The sequence below is a fragment of the Bos taurus genome, chromosome 7 (assembly GCF_002263795.3).
Source record: "Bos taurus isolate L1 Dominette 01449 registration number 42190680 breed Hereford chromosome 7, ARS-UCD2.0, whole genome shotgun sequence".
Taxonomy (NCBI): domain Eukaryota; kingdom Metazoa; phylum Chordata; class Mammalia; order Artiodactyla; family Bovidae; genus Bos; species Bos taurus.
In genome coordinates this window covers 16,584,979-16,605,340 of record NC_037334.1, presented here as the reverse complement: position 1 = coordinate 16,605,340, position 20,362 = coordinate 16,584,979, and the positions used below count along the sequence as shown (strand labels likewise).

The 20,362-nt window shown below is 45.0% G+C and overlaps 1 protein-coding gene across 1 annotated transcript; it reads left to right on the top strand.

The window, feature by feature from the left end:
• The first annotated feature begins 15,566 nt into the window (after positions 1-15,566).
• On the top strand, positions 15,567-18,470 carry CD209 (CD209 molecule). Its single transcript, NM_001145756.1, has 8 exons — positions 15,567-15,606; positions 15,757-15,831; positions 15,948-16,037; positions 16,307-16,396; positions 16,658-16,735; positions 16,969-17,120; positions 17,605-17,717; positions 18,329-18,470. The coding sequence occupies exons 1-8, from the start codon at positions 15,567-15,569 to the stop codon at positions 18,468-18,470; spliced, it is 780 nt and encodes a 259-aa protein (NP_001139228.1).
• The last annotated feature ends 1,892 nt before the right edge of the window (positions 18,471-20,362 follow it).

Below are 20,362 nucleotides of genomic sequence, written 5' to 3'. Positions count from 1 at the left end.
TAAACTGCCCCCAATTTTTTTTCAGTGTTTACTTTTATTTGATTGAAATCATTTTTATCAGGAACATTTTTTCCATGTGATCTTTGCAGTAAACATTTGATTCATTGGGTTCTTTTTGTCCAATTTTTTTTTTTTTTTTTTACCAACTGTCAATTCTCCCTCTGTGATTTTTTCAGTAGGGGGGAGGTGGTTATCATTTCTTCAGAGTCAAATTTTGCATCTTTCAACTTATTAAGTTACTTTTCTCTCAGTATTTAGTGGATAAGAAGTTTTAGCACAAAAAAATTTGTTTTGAGATTAAGATTTTAACTCAAAATTTGTTTGTTGTGAATATTGATCACCGTGGGCTCAGACTTGATACTTTGTCTTATAAAGAGCAAACGGGGATAATACATATAGCTCCTCCTATGAAGAAGTGGAGTCTGTTTTCCCATCACTTGAATCTGAGCTGGTTTTGTTACTTGTTCTGACCAACAGAATACATCAGAGGTGATGTTGGGCTAGTTAGTTCTGAGCCTAGAACTTAAGAGACATGGCAGCTTCTTCTCCTTTTTTTTTTTTAGAATATTTGATTGTGGTAAAATATATGTAACCTAACATTTGCCATTTTAAATGTACAATCCAGTGGCATTAGGTGCATTCACAATGCTGTGCAATCATTACTACCTACTTCCAAAACTTTTTCATCATTCCCATGTAGAAACTCCATCCCTATTTTAAAACTCCCCATTACTCACCCCCTACCCTGCCCAGACCCTGGTAACCTCTATTTCACTTTTGTCTCTATGAATTTATTCTAGGCATTTCATCTAAGTGGAATCGTACAATATTTGTCCTTTTGTGTTTGGTTTATTTCAGTTAGCAAATATTTTCAGGTTCATTCATGTTGTGTTAAAACTTCTGTCCTTTTTATTAAAATTTAGGTCATATTCTGATGTTTGCATAAACTGTATTTTGCTTATCCACTCATCTGTGAATGGACACTTGAGTTGTTTCCACCTTTTGGCTGCTGTGAATAATGCTGCTATGAACACAGGTATACAAGTGTCTATTTCAGTCCCTGTTTTCAATTATTTTGATATATACCCAGGAGTAGACTCTCGAGAGGCCCTTGGACTGCAAGGCAATCAAACCAGTCAATCCTAAAGGAAATCAATCCTGAATGTTCATTTGAAGGACAGACACTGAAGCTAAAGCTCCAATACTTTGGCCACCTGATGCAAAGAGCTGACTCATTAGAAAAGACCCTGATGCTGGGGAAAATTGAGGGCAGAAGGAGAAGGGGACAACAGAGGACAAGATGGTTGGATAGCATCATTGATTCAATGGACGTGAGTTTGAGCAAACTCTGGGAGATGGTGAAGGACAGGGAAGCCTGGTATGCTGCAGTCCATGGGGTTGCAGACAGTCAGACACGACTGAGTGACTGAACAACAACAGGAGTGAAATTGCTGGACCAAATGACAATTCTATGTTTAACTTTTTGAGGAGCAACCAAAGTGTTTTCTACAGTGGCTGCACCATTTTAAATCCCCAGCAGCAAAGTCTGAGGGTTTCAATTTCTCTACCTTCTTACCAATATTTATTATTTTTTTTAAAAAATTATAGTTATTCTAGTAGGTGTGAATTGTTATCTTATTGTGGCTTTGACTTGCACTACCTAATGACAAATAATATTGAGTATCCTTTTATGTGCTTATTGGCCATTTGTACATCATCTTGGGGTAAATGTCTATTCAAGTATTTTGCCCATTTTTTAACTGAATTGTATGTTTTTGTTGTTATTGAGGTGCAGATTTTCTTTATATGTTCTGGATATCAAGCCCTTATCAGATATATGATTTACAAGTATTTTCTCTCACTCAGTAGGTTGTTTTCGCCTTCTTGAAGATGTCCTTTAATGCATGAAAGTTTTAAATTTTGATGAAGTCCAGTTTATCTATTTTTTTGGTCACCTGTGCTTTGCATGTCATGTCTAAAAATCTATTGCCAAATTCAATGTCATACAGGTTTACCCTTATGCTTTCTTTTAAGAGTTTTAGCTCTTATATTTAGGCTGTTGTTCCACGTTGAGTTAATGTTTATGTGCAATGTGATCCAAGTGTCCAATTTCATTCATTTGCTTGTGGAAATCCGGTTGCCTCAGTACTATTTGTTGAAGATACTATTTTTCCCCCTTTGAATGGACTTGGCACCATTGTGAAAAATCAACTGGCCATCGATGTATGGGTTTATTTCTGGACATTTAATTCTTTTCCATTGGTAACACATCTTTTCTTGGGTCAGAACTACACTGTTTTGAACTGTTTTGTTACCATAGATTTGCATTGTTTAAAATCAGAATGTATGAGTCCTCCAGCTTGATATTTAAGGTAGTTATTTTGTTACTGAAATATAACTGTTCTACAATGGTTGTGGGCTTCCCTAATAGCTCAGTTGGTAAAGAACCCACCTGCAATGCAGGAGACCCCGGTACAATTCCTGGGTCCAGAAGATCCCCTGGAGAAGGGATAGGCTACCTATTCCAGTGTACTTGGGCTTCCCTTGTGGCTCAACTGGTAAAGAACCCGCCTGCAATGCAGGAGACCCCGGTTCAATCCCTGGGTCAGGAAAATCCACTGGAGAAGGGAAAGGCTACCCATTCCCATATTTTGACCTGGAGAATTCCATGGACTATATATATATAGTTCATGCGGTTGCAAAGAATTGGACACAACTGAGTGACTTTCACTTTCACATATTTTTGGTCTTCCCTGATAGCTCAGTTGGTAAAGAATCCTCCTGCAATGTAGGAGACTCCAGTTTGATTCCTGGGTCAGGAAGATCTGCTGGAGAAAGGATAGGCTTCCTGCTCCAGTATTCTTGGGTTTAGCTTTGTGGAACAAAGTGCCATTTCCTATTCCTACATATACATACATCCCTTCCCTGTTGAATCTCCCTCCAACTCCCCATCCCACCCCCTAAGTCATCAAGAAAGATCCTAGGCAAGGGATCCACTAAGTCATGGCTAGATTCCTGACTCACAAAAACCTGGAATAATAAATGTGTGTTAATCCACTCAGTTTGTAGCAATTAGTTATACAATGATAGATAACTTTTATATAGAGGAGCCAGAGTTGAAACAAACAAATCAAAGAACAATTTGGAAATAGATCATAGAATGACACAAGATATCTGAAAGGATCCAAGAAGGAGAGGTTTGAAAACTGAGCAGACTAAACATCATAGGAGACACTAAAAAGGAAGATGATTAAAGACCAAGTACCTGAAACAGCATCAGGATAAGGTGGTTTTATAGCCTCACCCTGGTCTCCCTATACGGAGAAGGCGATGGCACCCCACTCCAGTACTCTCATTTGGTGTTTAAAACCAGTTTGGGCATTCTTGCTTTTTTTGCGACACCACACAGAATGTGGGATCTTAGTTTCCTGACCAAGGATCAAACCCATGCCCCCCTGCACTGGAAAAGTGTGTGTGTGTGTGTGTGTTTGCACAGGTGTGCGTGTCCTCAGTCTTTATGATGCCATGGACTGTAGCCCGCCAGGCTCCTCTGTCCATGGGATTCTCCAGGCAAGAATACTGGAGCAGAGTGCCATTTCCTATTATTTCAGGGGACCTTCCTGACCTAGGGATTGTACTCATGTCTCTTGCATCTCCTGCATTAGCAGACATATTCTTTACCACTAGTGCCAGGAGGGAGGTCCCTGGGCTGGAAGCGTGAAGTCTGGACCACCAGGGAAGTCCCTGGGCTTTCACTTTTGACCTATTGGATCTTGGGTGATTTCTTACTACGCTCTGGCCCTGGTGTCTCCCTCTGACTTTGCTGCCCTCTACAACCTCAGGCTGGCTGCAATCCTGGAGAAACTGGACAATTAGTCCATCCCTGGCATTCTTCCTTTCTTGTCCTCCCAACAGAAGAAGAGGATTTGGATAGCAAAGATTCATCAATGACAGGCAAGTTGCAAGGTCAGGCGAAAGAAGAGGAAGGGTGATGGAGCAGGAGCAGCCCAGGAGGAAGAAGGAGACACAGCAGGTGAGGCTATCAGAGGAGTCCCAGGAAAGTGGAGTTCAGGCAGGAAGGAAGAAGTGGCCACCTCTATCACAGTGGGGACCAAGACAAAAATGGGTCTGCTGTTTTTCTCAAAGGAAAGGTAGATACCATCACTGGTGATTTGGGGAGGGGGTGAAGGCAGGAATGAAAACACCTCTTTCTAAGAAGTGTGATGATACCCAGAGGTTTTCCCCCAAAGATGGAAGAAGCATGGTCCTGTTCCCGGAATTCCTGTTCCAAGACGTGGGGCACAATTTACCCACATGACCAGGAGTGGAGCTGTTGAGGCTGGAGGAACAGCTGACTCAGGACATTTTACTGCAGGGCAGAATTTGTGGTGGGGCATGCCTTCCTTCCTGGGGCTTTAGAGGAGCTAAGGCTCAAGGTGAGGAAGCAAGCAAACTGGAGGACTGTGATGTCACTCTAAAGAGCAAGTAAGACATTGAGAGACGAAGGAAGGGCGGGATGCCAGGCAAAAGGACGAGCCAACGCGAAGTCCAGGAGGCAGGAAGGTGTCTGTTCTGTTAACCTATGTCGAAGCCTTCTTGACCACTGGGTGGCGCTGTCCAGCCTGGAGAGAAACCCAATAGGTCTTCTGGTCTACGATGTTAGCTGAGGTTCTGGAATTCTGGTGCTGGCAAGTTTCTGTAAGGCCAGCCCAGCCCATTGAGCCCTATTTCAATGACACCTCTAAAGCAGCAGGTGGCACTCGTCTGAGAGTTGTGGAGGAAGGTGGGGTCTAACCTGGGGCAAGTCTTTGGGGAAATCTTCCTGCTGTCAGGTGAGACCTTCTAAGGGATGACAGAGTCTGCTCCTCACCTGGTTTTGGATGGGGCTCCGAGTGGGTGGGAAAGGAAGGCTTCCTGGAGGAGGTGGTATTAAAAGATGTGATTTGTCAGTGGAAGAGAGAGGTGAGATTCCGGGTGGGAATGGAGGACTGGGCAGTTACACATGTCTGGGCGGTAAAGATGAAATAGGCAATAGAATGAGACATTTCTTCACTCATCTCATCTGTTTACTAGACATTTGTCGAACACCTGCTTTGATTCCAAGGACACGGTCTTCTGTGGAACTCACAATCTGGAGGGGGACACAGATCTGAAAGCACAGAACTTTTGTGTGATACCTGAAAAAGGGGTTGGGATTGCCCAGAAGAGGCACCTGACCCAGCCTGGAGGGAACCTTGGACAGCGTTTGTGATAGAATAAGAAATATATCTGGACTTCCCTGGTGGTCCAGTGGTTAAGAATCCATCTGCCAATACAGAGGTCACAAGTTCAATCTCTGGTCAGGGAACTAAGATCCCACATGCTTGGGGTGCAACTAAGCCCGAGGGCCTCAACTACTGAGCCCGCTGCCGCAACTAAGACCCAACACAGCCAAAAATAAAGGTACGTGCATAAATAACTGGAGCTTCCCAGGTGGTGCTAGTGGACCTGCCTGCCAGTGTAGGAGACGTAAGAAATGTGGGTTTGATCCTTGGGATGGGAAAATCCCCTGGAGGAGAGCATGGCAGCCCACTCCAGAATTCTTGCCTGGAGAATCCCATGGACAGAGGAGCCTGGTGGGTTACAGTCTATGCGGTCACAAAGAGTCGGATATGACTTAGCAACTTAGCATGCACGCACAGAAATAAATATTTAAAAAATAATAAGACAATAGACCAAAAGTGGAGTTACTTATGGTAAGTCTCATGACACATAACTCAGTCTTTTCTTTCTCTTTCCTTTTTAAAATTTTTTTTAAATTATGAAGGTGTGATAACACATTTACAGGAGACTTGGAAAATACAGAACAGTTACATATACCTGGTGGTGGTGGTTTAGTCACTCAATTGTGTCCAATTCTTGCAACTCCATGGACTGTAACATGCCAGGCTCCTCTGTCCATCGGATTTCCCAGGCAAGAATACTGCAGTGGGTTGCCACTTCCTTCTCCAATTGTTCCACCATATATTACAAATTTTTAAAGTAGATAAGTTAAGATTTTTAGCTGGAGTTTCAATATCAAACTCTCAAAAATTAATAGAATGAATATACAAAAAAGTAGACGGATATAGGAGACCTGAAAAGCACTATGAACCAATCCAACATAATTAAAATTTATACAATTTTCACACAACAGTAGGATACAAATTCTATTCAAGTTCCCATAGACTATAAACTAGGAGACACTGGAACATATCTAGGGACATAAAACCAGGTGCAAAAATTTCGTGGTCTAAAGGTATTGAAACCATACAGAGTCTGTTCTTTTATCATTGTGGAATTATGTCAGAAATCAATGTCAAAAATATTTTAAAATAACCCACATATTTTCAAGTGCAATGTGACATTTATTAATACCAAGGGAGATCTTTGACTTAGCCAGTGAAAGCCTCAGTAAAGCTTAACTCAGCCTTCATGACAGTTTCAGCTGTTTCAGAAATGAAATCTTAAACCAGCCAATCAGGAATCATCTGATAGACCCCTGCCATCCCTCTATTGGAAAGTAACTTTGCAATGACCCACCCACTTTTTTTCAGGTACAACTTCCTTGACCCTGCTCCTGTCTGCCTAGAAAACCTCTAGCCTTGTACAGCCCTTCAGAGCTCCTTTCTGTCTGCTAAACTGGATGCTGCCTGATTCATGCATCATTGGATAAAGCCAGCGAGATCTTTAACATATACGCATTTGCTTTTTTTTTTTTTTTTTTAAACAGATCTCATTTGGTCTCCAGGTGGATGGTGTCAGAACTGCCTTCAGTCTGCAGGACATCCCACTGGAGTCCAGTGAGACTTGGAGAATGGCTCGAGGATGCTGGAAAATACTCTAGAGCTTTCTTAAGATCATGTTCTAGGGGAAAGGTTACATCCTGAAGGACTGATTTTTCAAGAGGAGATGGGACAGGGTGGTTGGAGAATGGGTGTTTTCTGTTAGGGCAATCAGCATGTGCAGAGGCTGGGAAGTGAAAGAGAATGTGGCTTCCTAGAGGAACAGAAAGTTTTTCAGCAGGCATCTGCAGCCCCAGGAGAGAAAAACGGGGTGGCCAGTTCAGGATCCCATCACAAAATATTGAACCCCAGGCAGTGTGTGTGAGTTGCTCAGTTGTGTCTGACTCTTTGTGACCCCATGGACTGCAGCCCTCCAAGCTCTTCTGTCCATGGGATTTTCCAGGCAAGAATACTGGAGTGGGTTGCCATTTCCTTCTCCAGGGGATCTTCCCAACCCATGGATCGAACCTGGGTCCCGTGCATTACAGGCAGATTCTTTACCAGCTGAGCCACCAAGGAAGCCCTACAAGGGAGAGAGGTTTGTAATGAATGTAGTAGGAACAGCCCATCCAATAGAGTGTCTTGTCTCACCTTTCTGAGAGGCTGGTGTTCCAACTCTGCTGATGTGTCTTTGGATATGAGAAAGCCACCACCTTCCAAACTGTGTCTCTAGCTCTGAGGCCATGAGTGGTGTGTCTCCTCAACTCCTGAGCCTCAGTTTTCCCCATATGAGAAATGGGGACACAGATCATCTTAGTCCATTCAGACTGCTATAACAGAATACCATAGACTTCTAAGGGCTTAAGCAACCAACATTTATTTCTCAGAGTTCTGAAGGCTGGAAATCTAAGATCAACATGTGAGGGGACTGCCCTGGGAGTCCAGTGGTTAAGAATTCACCTTTCAATGTAGGGGACAGGGGGTTCGATCCCTGGTCAGGGAACTAAGATCCCACATGCCATGGAGCAACTAAGACTGAGCTTGGAAACTAAGTTAGAAAAAGCCTGCCCAATACAACAAAGAGCCCACATGCTGCCGCAAAGACCCAGTGCAGCCAAAAAATAAAATAAATTAGATCAATATGTGGTGAAATTTGGTGTCTGCTGAGAATTTTGTGTTTTTCTGTGTGTGTGCTCAGTCGTGTCTGACTCTTTGTGACCCCATGGACTGTAGCCCATCAGGCTCCTCTGCCCATGGGATTCTCCAGGCAAGAATACTGGAGTGGGTTGCCATTTCCTCCTCCAGGGGATCTTCCCAACCCAGGGATTGAACCCATGTCTCTTTCACCTCCTGCAATGCAGGCAAATTCTTTACCACTAGCACAACCTGAGGATATGCCTCCAGATCCATGGAAGACCATCTCCTTCTGGCGATGTCCTCAGGTGGCAGAAGCAGGGAGAGAGCTCTCTGGTGTCTTTCTTTTAAAATAAATTTTTTAAAAAATTTTATTTGGCTGTGCGGGTCTTAGTTGCAACGTATGAACCTTTGGTTGCAACATGTGGGATCTAGTTCCCTGACCAGGGATTGAACCATGTAGTCCTCTGCTTTGGGAGTTTGGAATCTTAACCACTGGACCACCAGGGAAGTCCCTGGGGTCTCTTTTATAAGAGTGTTGATCCCATTCTTGATCTAATTACTTCCCAAATACCCCACTTCTGAATATCATCTCATTGGGGATTAGGTTTCAAAGTAGGAATACCAAGGTGGGGATGTTGGACACAAGCATTCAGTCTATGATACAGACCCACCTCACAGGTCTGTCATGAGAAAAGTTAGGTCTCTTGGCACCAAACAATTGCCCAATAAAATTCATTTCTTTCTCTTCTTTAAAAAAACTTTTTTTTTTTTTGGCCATAGCCTGTGGGATCTTAGTTCCCCAGCTAGGGATCGAACTTGTGTCCCCTGCATTGGAATGCACAATCTCAGCTACTGGACCCCCATGGGAGTCCCATTCCTGCTCCTTTTTTTAAAGAGCAAAAACTCCTCCAAAACACCTTGAACATGTTGCACAGCTATATCTCCCATGCTCTGTCCAACCATCCCACCAGCACTGCTCACTCTGGTTGTATCACTACTTTTCCATCAAGAATATACAAGCAATGGGATTTCCCTGGTGGTCCAGTGGTTAGGTAATATTCATTGGAAGAACCAATGCTGAAGCTGAAGCTCCAGTACTTTGGCCACCTGATGCGAGGAGCTGACTCGTTGGAAAAGACCCTGATGCTGGGAAAGATTGAGGGCAGGAGGAGGGGTGGGCGACAGGATGGCATCACCGACTCAATGGACATGAGTTTGAGCAAACTCTGGGAGATAGTGAAGGACAGGAAGCCTGGCGTGGTGGAGTCGGACGCAACCTAGCAACTGAACAACAACAAGTGGTTAGGAATCTGTGCTTTTGCTGCTAAGGGCGGGCATTCAATTCCTGTTTAGGGAGCTAAGATCCTTCAAGCCACATGGCGTGCCCCTCCCCGCCCCCCCCCCAAAAAAAAACTTAAAAAAAGAAAGAGATAAAGGGAAAAAAAGAATATACAAGTGATAATTCGTTTATTATCATCTTTGAATTGCCCATTACTTGCCAGTCAGTGTTCTTAACACTGGGATGTAGTAGTGAATAAAACAGAGTTGGTCTCCTTCCTCTGAACAGCTGGCTCCAGCTGTTTTTATAAATAGTTTAGTGAAACTCAGCCCCACCCAGCCACTGATACATATTGTCCCGGTTTTTACACGGTTACAGTGGGAGTAACTGTGGCAGAAATGACACCCAGAATATTTGGTCCTTTTCAGAAAACACATTTGCCAATTTTTGGTCTAGAAGGTTACCTTCTGGGTGAGACACCTAGGTTCAAATTTTGTCCTCTTCTCTCTTTTTCTTGTTGTTGTTCAGTCACTCAGTTGTGTACGACCCTTTGTGACTTCATAGACTGCAGCACACCAGGCTTCCCTGTCCTTCACTATCTACCGGAGTTGACTCAAACTCACGTCCATTGAGTCGGTGATGCCATCCAACCATCTCATCCTCTGTCACCCACTCCTCCTCCTGCTCTCAATCTTCCCCAGTATCAGGGCCTTTTCCAATGAGTCAGCTCTTTGAATCAGGAGGCCAAAATATTGGAGCTTTAACTTCAGCTTCAGTCCTTCCAGTGAATATTCAGGACTGATTTCCTTTAGGATTGACTGGTTTGATCTCCTTGCTGTCCAAGGGACTTTCAAGAGTCTTCTCCAACATCACATTTCAAAAACATCAATTCTTTGGAGCTCTCTTTCTCTTAGACTTCTCAGTTAAGAGACGCAAAGCGATCAATTCTCACTCCGCACTCCAATGGGTATTTTTTGAGCTGGTTTGAATTGAGGGACACAGCGATGAATGAAATGATGTGCTTGGGATTTCACTGGTGATCCAGTGGTTAAGACTCTGTGCTTCCAATGCAGGGGGTGTGGGTTCCATCCCTGCTGGGGGAACTAAGATCCCATATGCAGCAGGGCATGACCAAAAACTAAAAAAATAAAACAAAACAACAACAACAACAAAACCTACATAAGAAAAGAAAATGATGTGTTTTCATGGATTAACCCCCAGCATTTATAAGCTGATGGATCATGGACATTTGATGTGACCTTTGAACCTCTGTATATATGTGTATACCCAGTTGCTCAGTCATGTCCAACTCTTTACAACCCTATGACTGTAGCCTGCCAGGCTCCTCTGTCCATGGGATTCTCAGGCAAGAATACTGGAGTGGGTTATCATTTCCTCCTCCAGGGGATCTTCCCAACCCAGGGATCAAACCCACATCTCTTTCACCTCCTGCATTGACAGGCGGGTTCTTTACCACTGCATCACCCGGGAAGCCCTTGGATCTGTTTGCTCATAGGTAAAATGAGGGCAGTAGTAGCTGTGTTGTGGAGATTTGCTGAGGTCGTGTCTGAAAAGCATTTAGCACAAAGTAAGTGTTGAAAGAGTGATGACAGGATTTCCACTGGTGAAAATGCAGAAATTTCCCAAAGACCCTCCTTTCTACGGTGATAACTAGAAGACCCCACACTTTTCAATAGGACTAGTCAAAGTGGTAAATGCAAGGAAGCCTCGAGGAGCTGGGTTTCAGAAATAAAAATGAGCCCTTCAGGGACTTCCCTGGCAGTCCAGTGGTTAAGACTCTGTGCTTCCACTGCAGGGAGTACAGGTTCAACCCTTGACCAGGGAACTGGGATCCCACATGCCATGTGGTGTGACTTTTTCTTTTTTTAATTAACAACAACAACAAAAACTCCTTGTAGGTGATCCAACAGCAGTTGCAGCTTCTATACGAGAGGACAGGCAGGCACAAGCTCTGGGTATGGACAGGCTTACATGGATGGAGAGGTGTTTTGGGGACAAGGTAAGTCAGCCAGTTCTTAGATGACAGAAGGAAGCATTCAAAATGGTGGCTGATCTGATCTGAGAGTGCTGGAGTCCAGACTTGGGGAGGAGAGCATCCTAGTGGAGAGATGAGTGGTATGCGATGTCAGAGCCCAAGTGAGGTAAGAAGGACAACAACAGGAGGGCCTGTCTACCTGGCCGGAGCGGGTGAGTGCCCAGTGCATCTACATAGTATAAGGGATGGTGATGGGAAAATGAGGTTGGCTATACATATGGTGGGATTGATGAAATGAGTAAATAAATGCACCCAGGATAATGAGAACCAGGTTTCCCACCATCAGAGAAGAGTGTTACAAAGATGAATGGAGTGGGAATTCCCTTGTGGCTTAGTGGTTAGGATTCCAGGCTTTCACTATCATGGCCCCAGTTCAGTCTCTGCTTGGGAAACTGAGATGCTGAAAACTGTGTGACCGAGAAAAAAAAAAAAAAAGAATGGAGGGCAAATTAGAAATGAACTCTACTGTATTTAGTGTTGGTGTGAACTCATGGTTTTCAACATATGTGTGTGTGTGCTTAGTCGCTCAGTTGTTTCCAACTCTGTGATATATATAGAGAAATATGCCAACAAAGGTCCTTCTAGTCAAGGCTATGGTTTTTCCAGTGGTCATGTATGGATGTGAGAGTTGGACTATAAAGAAAGCTGAGTGCTGAAGAATTGATGCTTTTGAACTGTGGTGTTGGAGAAGACTCTTGAGAGTCCCTTGGACTGCAAGGAGATCCAACCAGTCCATCCTAAAGGAGATCAGTCCTGAGTGTTCATTGAAAGGACTGATGTTGAAGCTGAAACTCCAATACTTTGGTGACCTGATGCAAAGAGCGGATTCATTTGAAAAGACCCTGATGCTGGGAAAGACTGAAGGCAGGGGAAAAAGGGGCCAACAGAGGATGAGATGGCTGGATGGCATCACCGACTCAATGGACATGAGTTTGAGCAGGCTCTGGGACTTGGTGGTGGACAGGGAGGCCTGGCGTGCTGCAGTCCATGGGGTCGAAAAAGAGTTTGACATGACTGAGCGACTGAACTAACTGATAGAGAAATAAATGTGCATGTATCTGTTTTCTTGTCTGTCTACTCAGAGGTCCTGGGATTAATGACACCCTAATAATAACGATGCACTCAACACTCAGGTCTTGGTTCTGAATGTCATTCTCCACTTACAAGCAACCGGGTCTCTTTTGGAAAATGGGTGATTCCAGGGTTTGGGCAAGGAAAGCCTGATCAGCAAAAAACTGATAAGCACATGTTGAATGGACACAGAGCCAGAGTGAAAGGCTCCCACTAGCCAAATCAAAGACACTTTAACCATCAAAAAAACAGAAAGAAAGAAAAAAAAAATAATAAATGTCAGCAAAAATGGCAGAGTAAAAATTTTGCCCTTCCATGAAAGCAATGGAAAAACTGAAGAATTTGTCAGAATCAACACTTTTAGAACACTGGCAATCAACCAAAAGCTTACAGTAATTCAGGGAGTATTTAGACAAGAAATACGGCTGAATCTCAATAAAGAACAGTGAGCTTGGTGGAATTTTAACTCACCCTAGTCCCATTCCTCACTCTCCAACACAGAAATAGCTTTACAGACTCACAGACATAGAGAATAGATTTGTGGTTGCCAAGGGGGTGGGGAGGATTGGGAATTTGGGATTAGCAGATGCAAACTATTATATATAGAATGAGTAAATAATAAGTTCCTACTGTAGAGCACAGGGAGCCTTATTCAATATCCTGTGACAAACCATAATGAAAGAGAATATGAAAAAGAATGTATATATGTGAATAACTGAACCACTTCCCTGTACAGCCGAAATTAACACAACATTGTAAATTGACTATACTTCGATAAAATAAAATTTAAAAACAAGATAGCCTTAAAAAATAACAGGTCACATTTCTGGTACAGGAAGAAAAACGGAGTCAGAGCTCTTATAAAGCCCTGTTCCCAAGGAATAGTATTACCTGATCTATCTAGTGGTTCCCTGGAAGACCACCCTTGAAAAGATTATCTTTCATTGACTTCACTCGAAGTTGCCCAATGCTAAAAACCTCTCCCCAGGGGGTGTCTGTCAAATATTTTAACATCACAGCTCCCTGAGGTGGTGGATAACAGCTGGGACAAATAATAACCTAACCAAACAGTCTTAAAAAGAAAAGTTAAGGAATGAGATGTCCCTAGGGACTTTGAAAGGGCTTTCCAGGTGGCTCAGTGGTAAAGAATTCACCTGCTAATGCAGGAGATGCAGAAAATAAGGGTTCCATCCCAGGGTCAGGGCAATCCCCTGGAGGAGGAAAGGCAACTCACTCTAGTATCCTTATTTGGGAAATCCCATGGACAGAGGAGCCTGGTGGGCTATATAGTCCGTGGGATTGCAGAGTTGGACATGACTGAGAGACTGAGCATGAACATAAGAGGCTTTGAAAAGCTCCAACATATTCCTGGGAATCTGGAAGGCTACATGCATGTGGAGGGCTGTGTGCATACTCAGGAAAGATCTGACAAGTTCCTAAGCTCTTAATTCTGGCTGACTTCAAGGCTCCAAGAAAGTGGGAAGTGGCAGATAAGGCTGGGTTGCAAGTTTCCTGACTGAGTGTTGACTGTGTGTCAAAACATACAGAGATCCTGGATGAAGACTGGGAGACTTTTAGTTTCAGATTTTCAAGGAAGTTTGTTCAATCACTTGCTAAACACCAAGCTAAGTAGAGATTTAAGTGATCGTACATGACAGAGAATAGAGACTTTGCAGAATTAATTCAGAAAAATCATTAAATCAACAAGAAACAACTACTATGGAAAATCACAATGGCAACAAACCTTCAGAAGGAGGTAGAATATGATATCCATAGTTGCCATATTATATTACAAGGTATACCTTGGAGGTACTGTGAATTTTGGTTCTAGCACAATAAAGCAAATACTGCAATGAAGCAAACCACATAAATTCTTTGGTTTTCCATTTCACATAAAAGTTAACACTGTAAATCAATTCTTCTTCTTTTTTTTTTTTAAAAAGAAGAAATTACTTAACATGAAAAAGATAGTAACAAAGGAACCGAGGAATAAAAAGGAAATAAGACATATGAAAAACAAATAGCAAAATGGCAGATAAAAAGTCTACCATATCAGTAATTATGTTAAATATAAAAGGGTTAAATTCTCCAACTAAAAGGTAGAGATTGACAGAAAGAATCAAACAGATGATCCCATTATATGCTGTCTACAAAAGACTCACTTTAAGATTAAGGGGAAAAGGATAGTTGTATATACTCAGTTGAATCAGATAGGGTCAGCATAGAAATAAATTGGAAGTTCGATACACAAAGTTTCAAAGTGACTATCTATATTATATTTAGTAGTTACAAAGGGGGAAAAAGTAACTGCCCTGTGTAGTGGTTAAGCAGGGATTCAGGGGTCAACTCCCAACCCCACTGCTTTTGAGCTGTGTGACCTCAGGCAGTTCCTTGCCCTCTCGGTTTCCTCATCTATAAAGAAGGATAGTAACTACCTTTCTCATAGGGCTATTGTGAGAACTGTTAGACCACTGTGGTTAACGAGTCTGGATTTATTACTGGGGGCAGTGAGGGAGAACACACACCAAGGAGAATGGTTGGCACATGCTCAAGTGCTGTTATTACTGAGTACTTATCATTAGAATAAGCCGTTTATATCCATTACTAGTGCACTGTATTCAACCTCATAATTATAATGTGAAGCAGGACTGCTATCATCCAATCACTAAGTCCTGTCCAACTCTTTGTGACCCCATGAACTGTAGCACGCCAGGCTTCCTTGTCCTTCACTCTCTCCCAGACTTTGCTCAAACTCATGACCACTGAGTCAATGATGCCCTGCAACCATCTCCTCCTCTGTCACCTGCTTTTCCTGCCCTCAGTCTTTCTCAGCATCAGGGTCTTTCCCAGTGAGTCAGTTCTTTGCATCAGGTGTCCAGAGTGTTGGAGCTTCAGCTTCTGCATCAGTCCTTCCAAGGAATATTCAGGGTCAGTTTCCTTTAGGCAGGCTCATTGTCCCATTTCCCAGGTGAGGGAACTGGGGCTCTGGAAACATGAGGCTGAAGGTACCAGGGTTGGACAGGGGTTGGAATAGTGCCTTCTGGCTGCAAACTTGACTGCCCAGCCTCTGCCCCGCCCGAAGCGACCTCTCTTTAGTTGTGTCAGCCGCTTCACGGGTCCCCAGATTTTTCTGAGAGGAAGTGTTATCCCTATCGTGTTCCTCATTCTCTGTGAGTTGAGAAAGAACAGGTCTGAGGAGGGGCTACAGAGGGAAATACATGAGGTTATAAAAACCATAGTCCAGAGAAGTGTTGGGAAGAGGAACAGAAAGGGAAGAAGGATGGCAGAGATGTATGAACACAAGGAGCCAGATGACTCTGGTGAGGCTGGGCCCCCAGTCTGGGGTGATAGTGGGGATGACAGGGTCCCAGGCTCCTGATGGTGCTTGGGGCCTGGCAGCCAGCTTGCAACTCTGAGAGCAGGGCTCAGCCGACTTCCAAGTTCAAGTGCATGTGCTCTGTTCTGTCCAGAGGAGGAGACATTTGGGGGCCAGAGACTGGCTGAGAGACACCCTCGACCACTACACAGTTTGAGGAGCTTGTCAGGTACGGGAGTGCTTGGTTCAGGAGCAGGCAGCTAGGGGAACGGGGGCAGGCAGGGGGTGGAGTGGGGGCAGAGTCTGCCCCCAGCCCCGAGCCCCAGCTATCTGCTGGTCCTGCAGAGTGTCTGACCTGGGGCCCTCTGCTTCTCCTGCTGCTCCTCTTCGTCTCACTGGGCTTCTTCACGCTCCAGCTGACCACTCTGGTTCAAGGTGAGTGAGCATCTAGGGGCTTAGAGTCCTCGGTCCCTTTGGGTTTTCTCTCTGAGATGGTCTTTGCCCTTTTCCACAGTCCCTAGACCTACTAGGGCTGGGTCGTGCGGGCTCTGTGTCACCTTCTGTGTGACCATGTGCCAGTAACTCTCCCTCTCTAAGTCTGCTTCCTTATTTGAAAGGTGGTTCATCCTCCCGGTGGGGAGACCTTGAAAGCAGATTTGGCTCAGGGTCAGTGCTTAAAGAGGGATTTCTCTGCTCCGTTGTAGTTTCCAGGATCCAGTGTCTGCAGAGAGATTCGGGAGACCGTGAGAACAACAGCCTGGATAAGTGGCTGGACACCAGGTTCCGGAGTCTGAGTAGGGAGGGGCTGTATGGCTGTGGACAAGCCACCACTGCCAGGGGTGGAGGAGAGAGGGCAGGAGTCAGGGAGGGGATCGGACCCCTGCAAGAGGTCCTGGTGAGCTGGCGATGTCGGGCAAGTCACTCTCTAAGCCTCAGTTTTCTCGTCTGTATGATGGGCTCTCTGGGTCACCTGACATCCACACACGATGTTCTCATGGGGCTCTCTGCACCACATACACAGTAGGTGCTTAATAATTGACGTCCTCTCCCTCCAGCTGAAGTTGCAGAGAAGCAGATGCAATCAAACCTGGAGAAGATCCTACAGCGCCTGACCCGGATGAATGCCACCCTGGGTAAGGGAACCACACCAAGGTCAAGAGGAAGTCACAGGATGGTGGGTGGGGGCTGGGCCACACCTGCTTCAGCTGCCAGGCTGAGGAGGGCAGAGCAGAGCTGGAATGTTCCTCATGGGTTTCTTGAGGAACTGAGCTGACAGCTGAAGAGAAGGGCCTAGCCCTGGGTTCCGAAGATCTGGAGCCTAGGAGCCAAGCAATGTCTCTGTCCCAACTCCACTCCTCTTCCCCAGCTGGCCTGTGCCATCCTTGTCCTCAGAATTGGGAGTTTTTCGATGGAAGCTGCTACTTCTTCTCCTGGACCCAGAGTGACTGGAGATCTGCCGTCTCTGCCTGTCTGCTTATTGGGGCCCACCTAGTTATCATCGAGAGTACTGAGGAGGAGGTGGGCTGGGCAAGGTCCCCCGAGAGGCTGGGCCATATTGCCAGGTCAAGAAAGAACCTTCTGCTTCCCTCTTCTGCCCTCTGAGAGATGGGCAGCTGGGGGTGTGGCGGGGGGATGAGAGGTGAGATACAATCAGGGAAGGCTTCTGGGAAGAGGAATCATAATGGACTCAGGAAGGTCATGTGAGAGAAGAACATGGATGAGAGGAGCCCATGTATGGACAGGAAGGGAATTCAGAGTGCCCTTGAGGCCATATACAATGCATGTTAACTGAGACACAAGTCATATCCACATGTGTATTACATTAACACACATCCACAGCCTCCATGCACATGTTAACACATACAACTTGAGTAAGGCCTCTAGGCTAGACTGTGAGAAGAACTTCTGTGGGAGGCAGGGGTCCATGGAGATGTGGGCAGACATGGGATGTGTGGCGTTCAGGGATCTTCCTCCTGATACCCCTCTCCCCACCCACCCCCAGAAATTCCTGAACTTTTGGTATCCCAGAAATAATAAACCCACCTGGATCGGCCTCAGTGACCACCACAGTGAGGGTTCCTGGCGGTGGGTGGATGACAGTCCTGTCCAACTCAGGTAACCTCCCAGTGACAATGTCCCAGGAGAGGTGGGCAGGAACTCCAGACCAAGGGTGCTCAGACTCTGGACTGGAAAGCATCACCTGAGAAGCTTGGTGAAGATGCAGAGTGCTGCCTTCATCTGGGGGTAGGGGGTAGGTGTTGGGTGGGAGTCTGATTCTATATGTCTAGGAACAGGCCCAGGAATCTGCATTTAATTTTGTGTTAGTGTCATCACTCAGTTGTGTCAGGCTCTTTGCAACCCCATGGACTGTAGCCCACCAGGCTCCTCTGTTCATGGAATTCTCCAGGCAAGAGTACTGGAATGGGTACCCATTTTCTTCTCCAGGGAATCTTTCCAACCCCAGGGATTAAACCTGGGTCTCCCACATTGCAGGTAGAGTCTTTACCATCTGAGCCACTGGGGAAGCCCACATTTAACTTTCCCAGAACTGATTCTGGTGGATGTGGTGTTTGAACCCACATTTCAAAAACCCTGCCTCCGAATTCCTGACCAACCTCTGGCTGGTACTTGGCAATTTGCTGTCAAAGTCCAGGGACCAGCCCCTCCAAAATTGGGGGTGGGCACTGGGTGGAGTAGGGGTCTCATTGCACTGATGCCGTTCACAGCTTCTGGAAAAAAGGGGAGCCCAACAACCACGGAGATGAGGACTGTGTGGAACTGCACAACGATGGCTGGAATGATGGCAGATGTGTTACAGAAAACCCCTGGATCTGTGAGAAGCCCTCGGTTCCCTGCCCAGTCCTCTGAGGGCTGCTGCCTCCACCATCCCACCTCGCCCCGCCCCGCCCCACCCCCGATCCTGCCCGGTTAGCAGAGATCAGCCAACTGGAACATGCACTCCGAGGTTCCTCTTGGGCCCCACCCCTTTCTGTTTTCCCCTTTGGTGAATGCCCATCCCCTTAGTATTCAGAAGACTTTGAGATTCTCTAAGACCAATCTCTCCACAAGCTATAGACCATTTTTCTACATCTATCGATAGGCTCAGCTCCCCACTCTGTCCCACCATGATATCCCCCTAATAAAGTCATACCTTGCATTATGTGTCCCATTGAACTTATTTTTGTTCCTTTGCCACTGTTTGAGTCACTGTAGTTTGATAATCTGTTTGATGCACTGGAGGACATTGTCTTTTTTCAATACGCTTTTCTTTTTTGTGTAGTTGATACCGTTTTGTTTTGTTTTTTGACTGCACCACGTAGCGTGTGAGATCTTAGTTTCCTGACCAGGGATGGAACCTGTATTTCCCTCCCCCTGCATTGGAAGCATGGAGTCTTAACCACTGGACTGCCAGGGAAGTCCCCCAGATACAGTTTTTATTGAATTTAGTTAAATTATTTATGTTTGGCTGTGCTGGATCTTCGTTGCTGCATGCAGGCTTTCTCTAGCTGTGGTAAGTGGGGAATGGGATGGGGGGGTGCTACTCTTCACTGCAATACGCGGGCTTCTCATTGCAGTGGCTTCTTTTTGCAGAGCTTGGGCTGTAGGGCCCACAGGCTTCAGAAGTTGTGGCACACGGGCTTAGCTGCGCTTCGGCATGTGGATCTTCCCAGAGCAGGAATTGAAACCCTGTCTCCTGCATTGGCAGGCAGACTCCCAACTACTGGACCACCAGGGAAGTCCCCAGATAGGGTTTTGAATCAGTTTGTAATTTTGGTTGGGAATATGCATATATACAATATGTATATGTTTATATGTGTCTGTCTAGCTATGTGTTCATTTATTCATGAACCAATTATTATTCAGGTACTTTGGTTTAAAAAATTTATTTTATTAATGTATACTTGATTTACAATGTTGTCTTAGTTTCTAGTGTACAGCAAAGTGATTTTATGCATATATATTTTTTTGTATTCTTTTCCATTATGGTTTTATTACAGGATATTGAATATATTACCCTGTGCTATACAGTAGGATCTTGTTGTTTATCTATTCTGTATATAACAGTTTGCATCTGCTAATCCCAAACTCCCAGTCTATCCCTTCCCCACCTACCCTCCCCTATTCAGGTACTTTAAAAATGTCCTTCAGTAAAGTTTTATGATTTTCTTCATATGAATCTGAAAAAACCCACTATTTCTAGGCATGTGTTTTGGCTTCCCCAGCGGCTCAGATGGTAAAGAATTGGCCTGCAATGCGGGAGACCTGGGTTTGATCCCTGGATTGGAAAGATCGCCTGGAGGAGGGCATGGCAACCCACTCCAGTATTCTTGCCTGGAGAATCCCCATGGACAGAGGAGCCTGGCAGGCTACAGTCCATAGAGTCCCAAAGAGTTGGACATGACTGAGTGACTAAGTACACATTGGCTTCCTATTGGTGCTGTAACAAATTATCACAAACTTAGTGGCTTCAGACAACACAAATGTGTTATCTTACGGTTCTGGAAGTCAGAAGTCCAAAATGGGTCTCGCGGGCTTGAAATCAAGTAGGGCTGCCTTCCTTTCTGAATATTCCTGGGGAGAATCTGCTTTCTTGCCTTTTCCAGTTTCTAGAGGCTGCCAGCAATTGTCGGCTGGGGGCTCCTTCCCTCCATCTGCAGAGCCAGCCATGACTCAGTCTTTCTCACCTTGTGTGGCTCAAACACTGCTTCTTCTGTTCCACATTTAAAAGACCCTGTGATTACATTGGTCCCACTGGATAA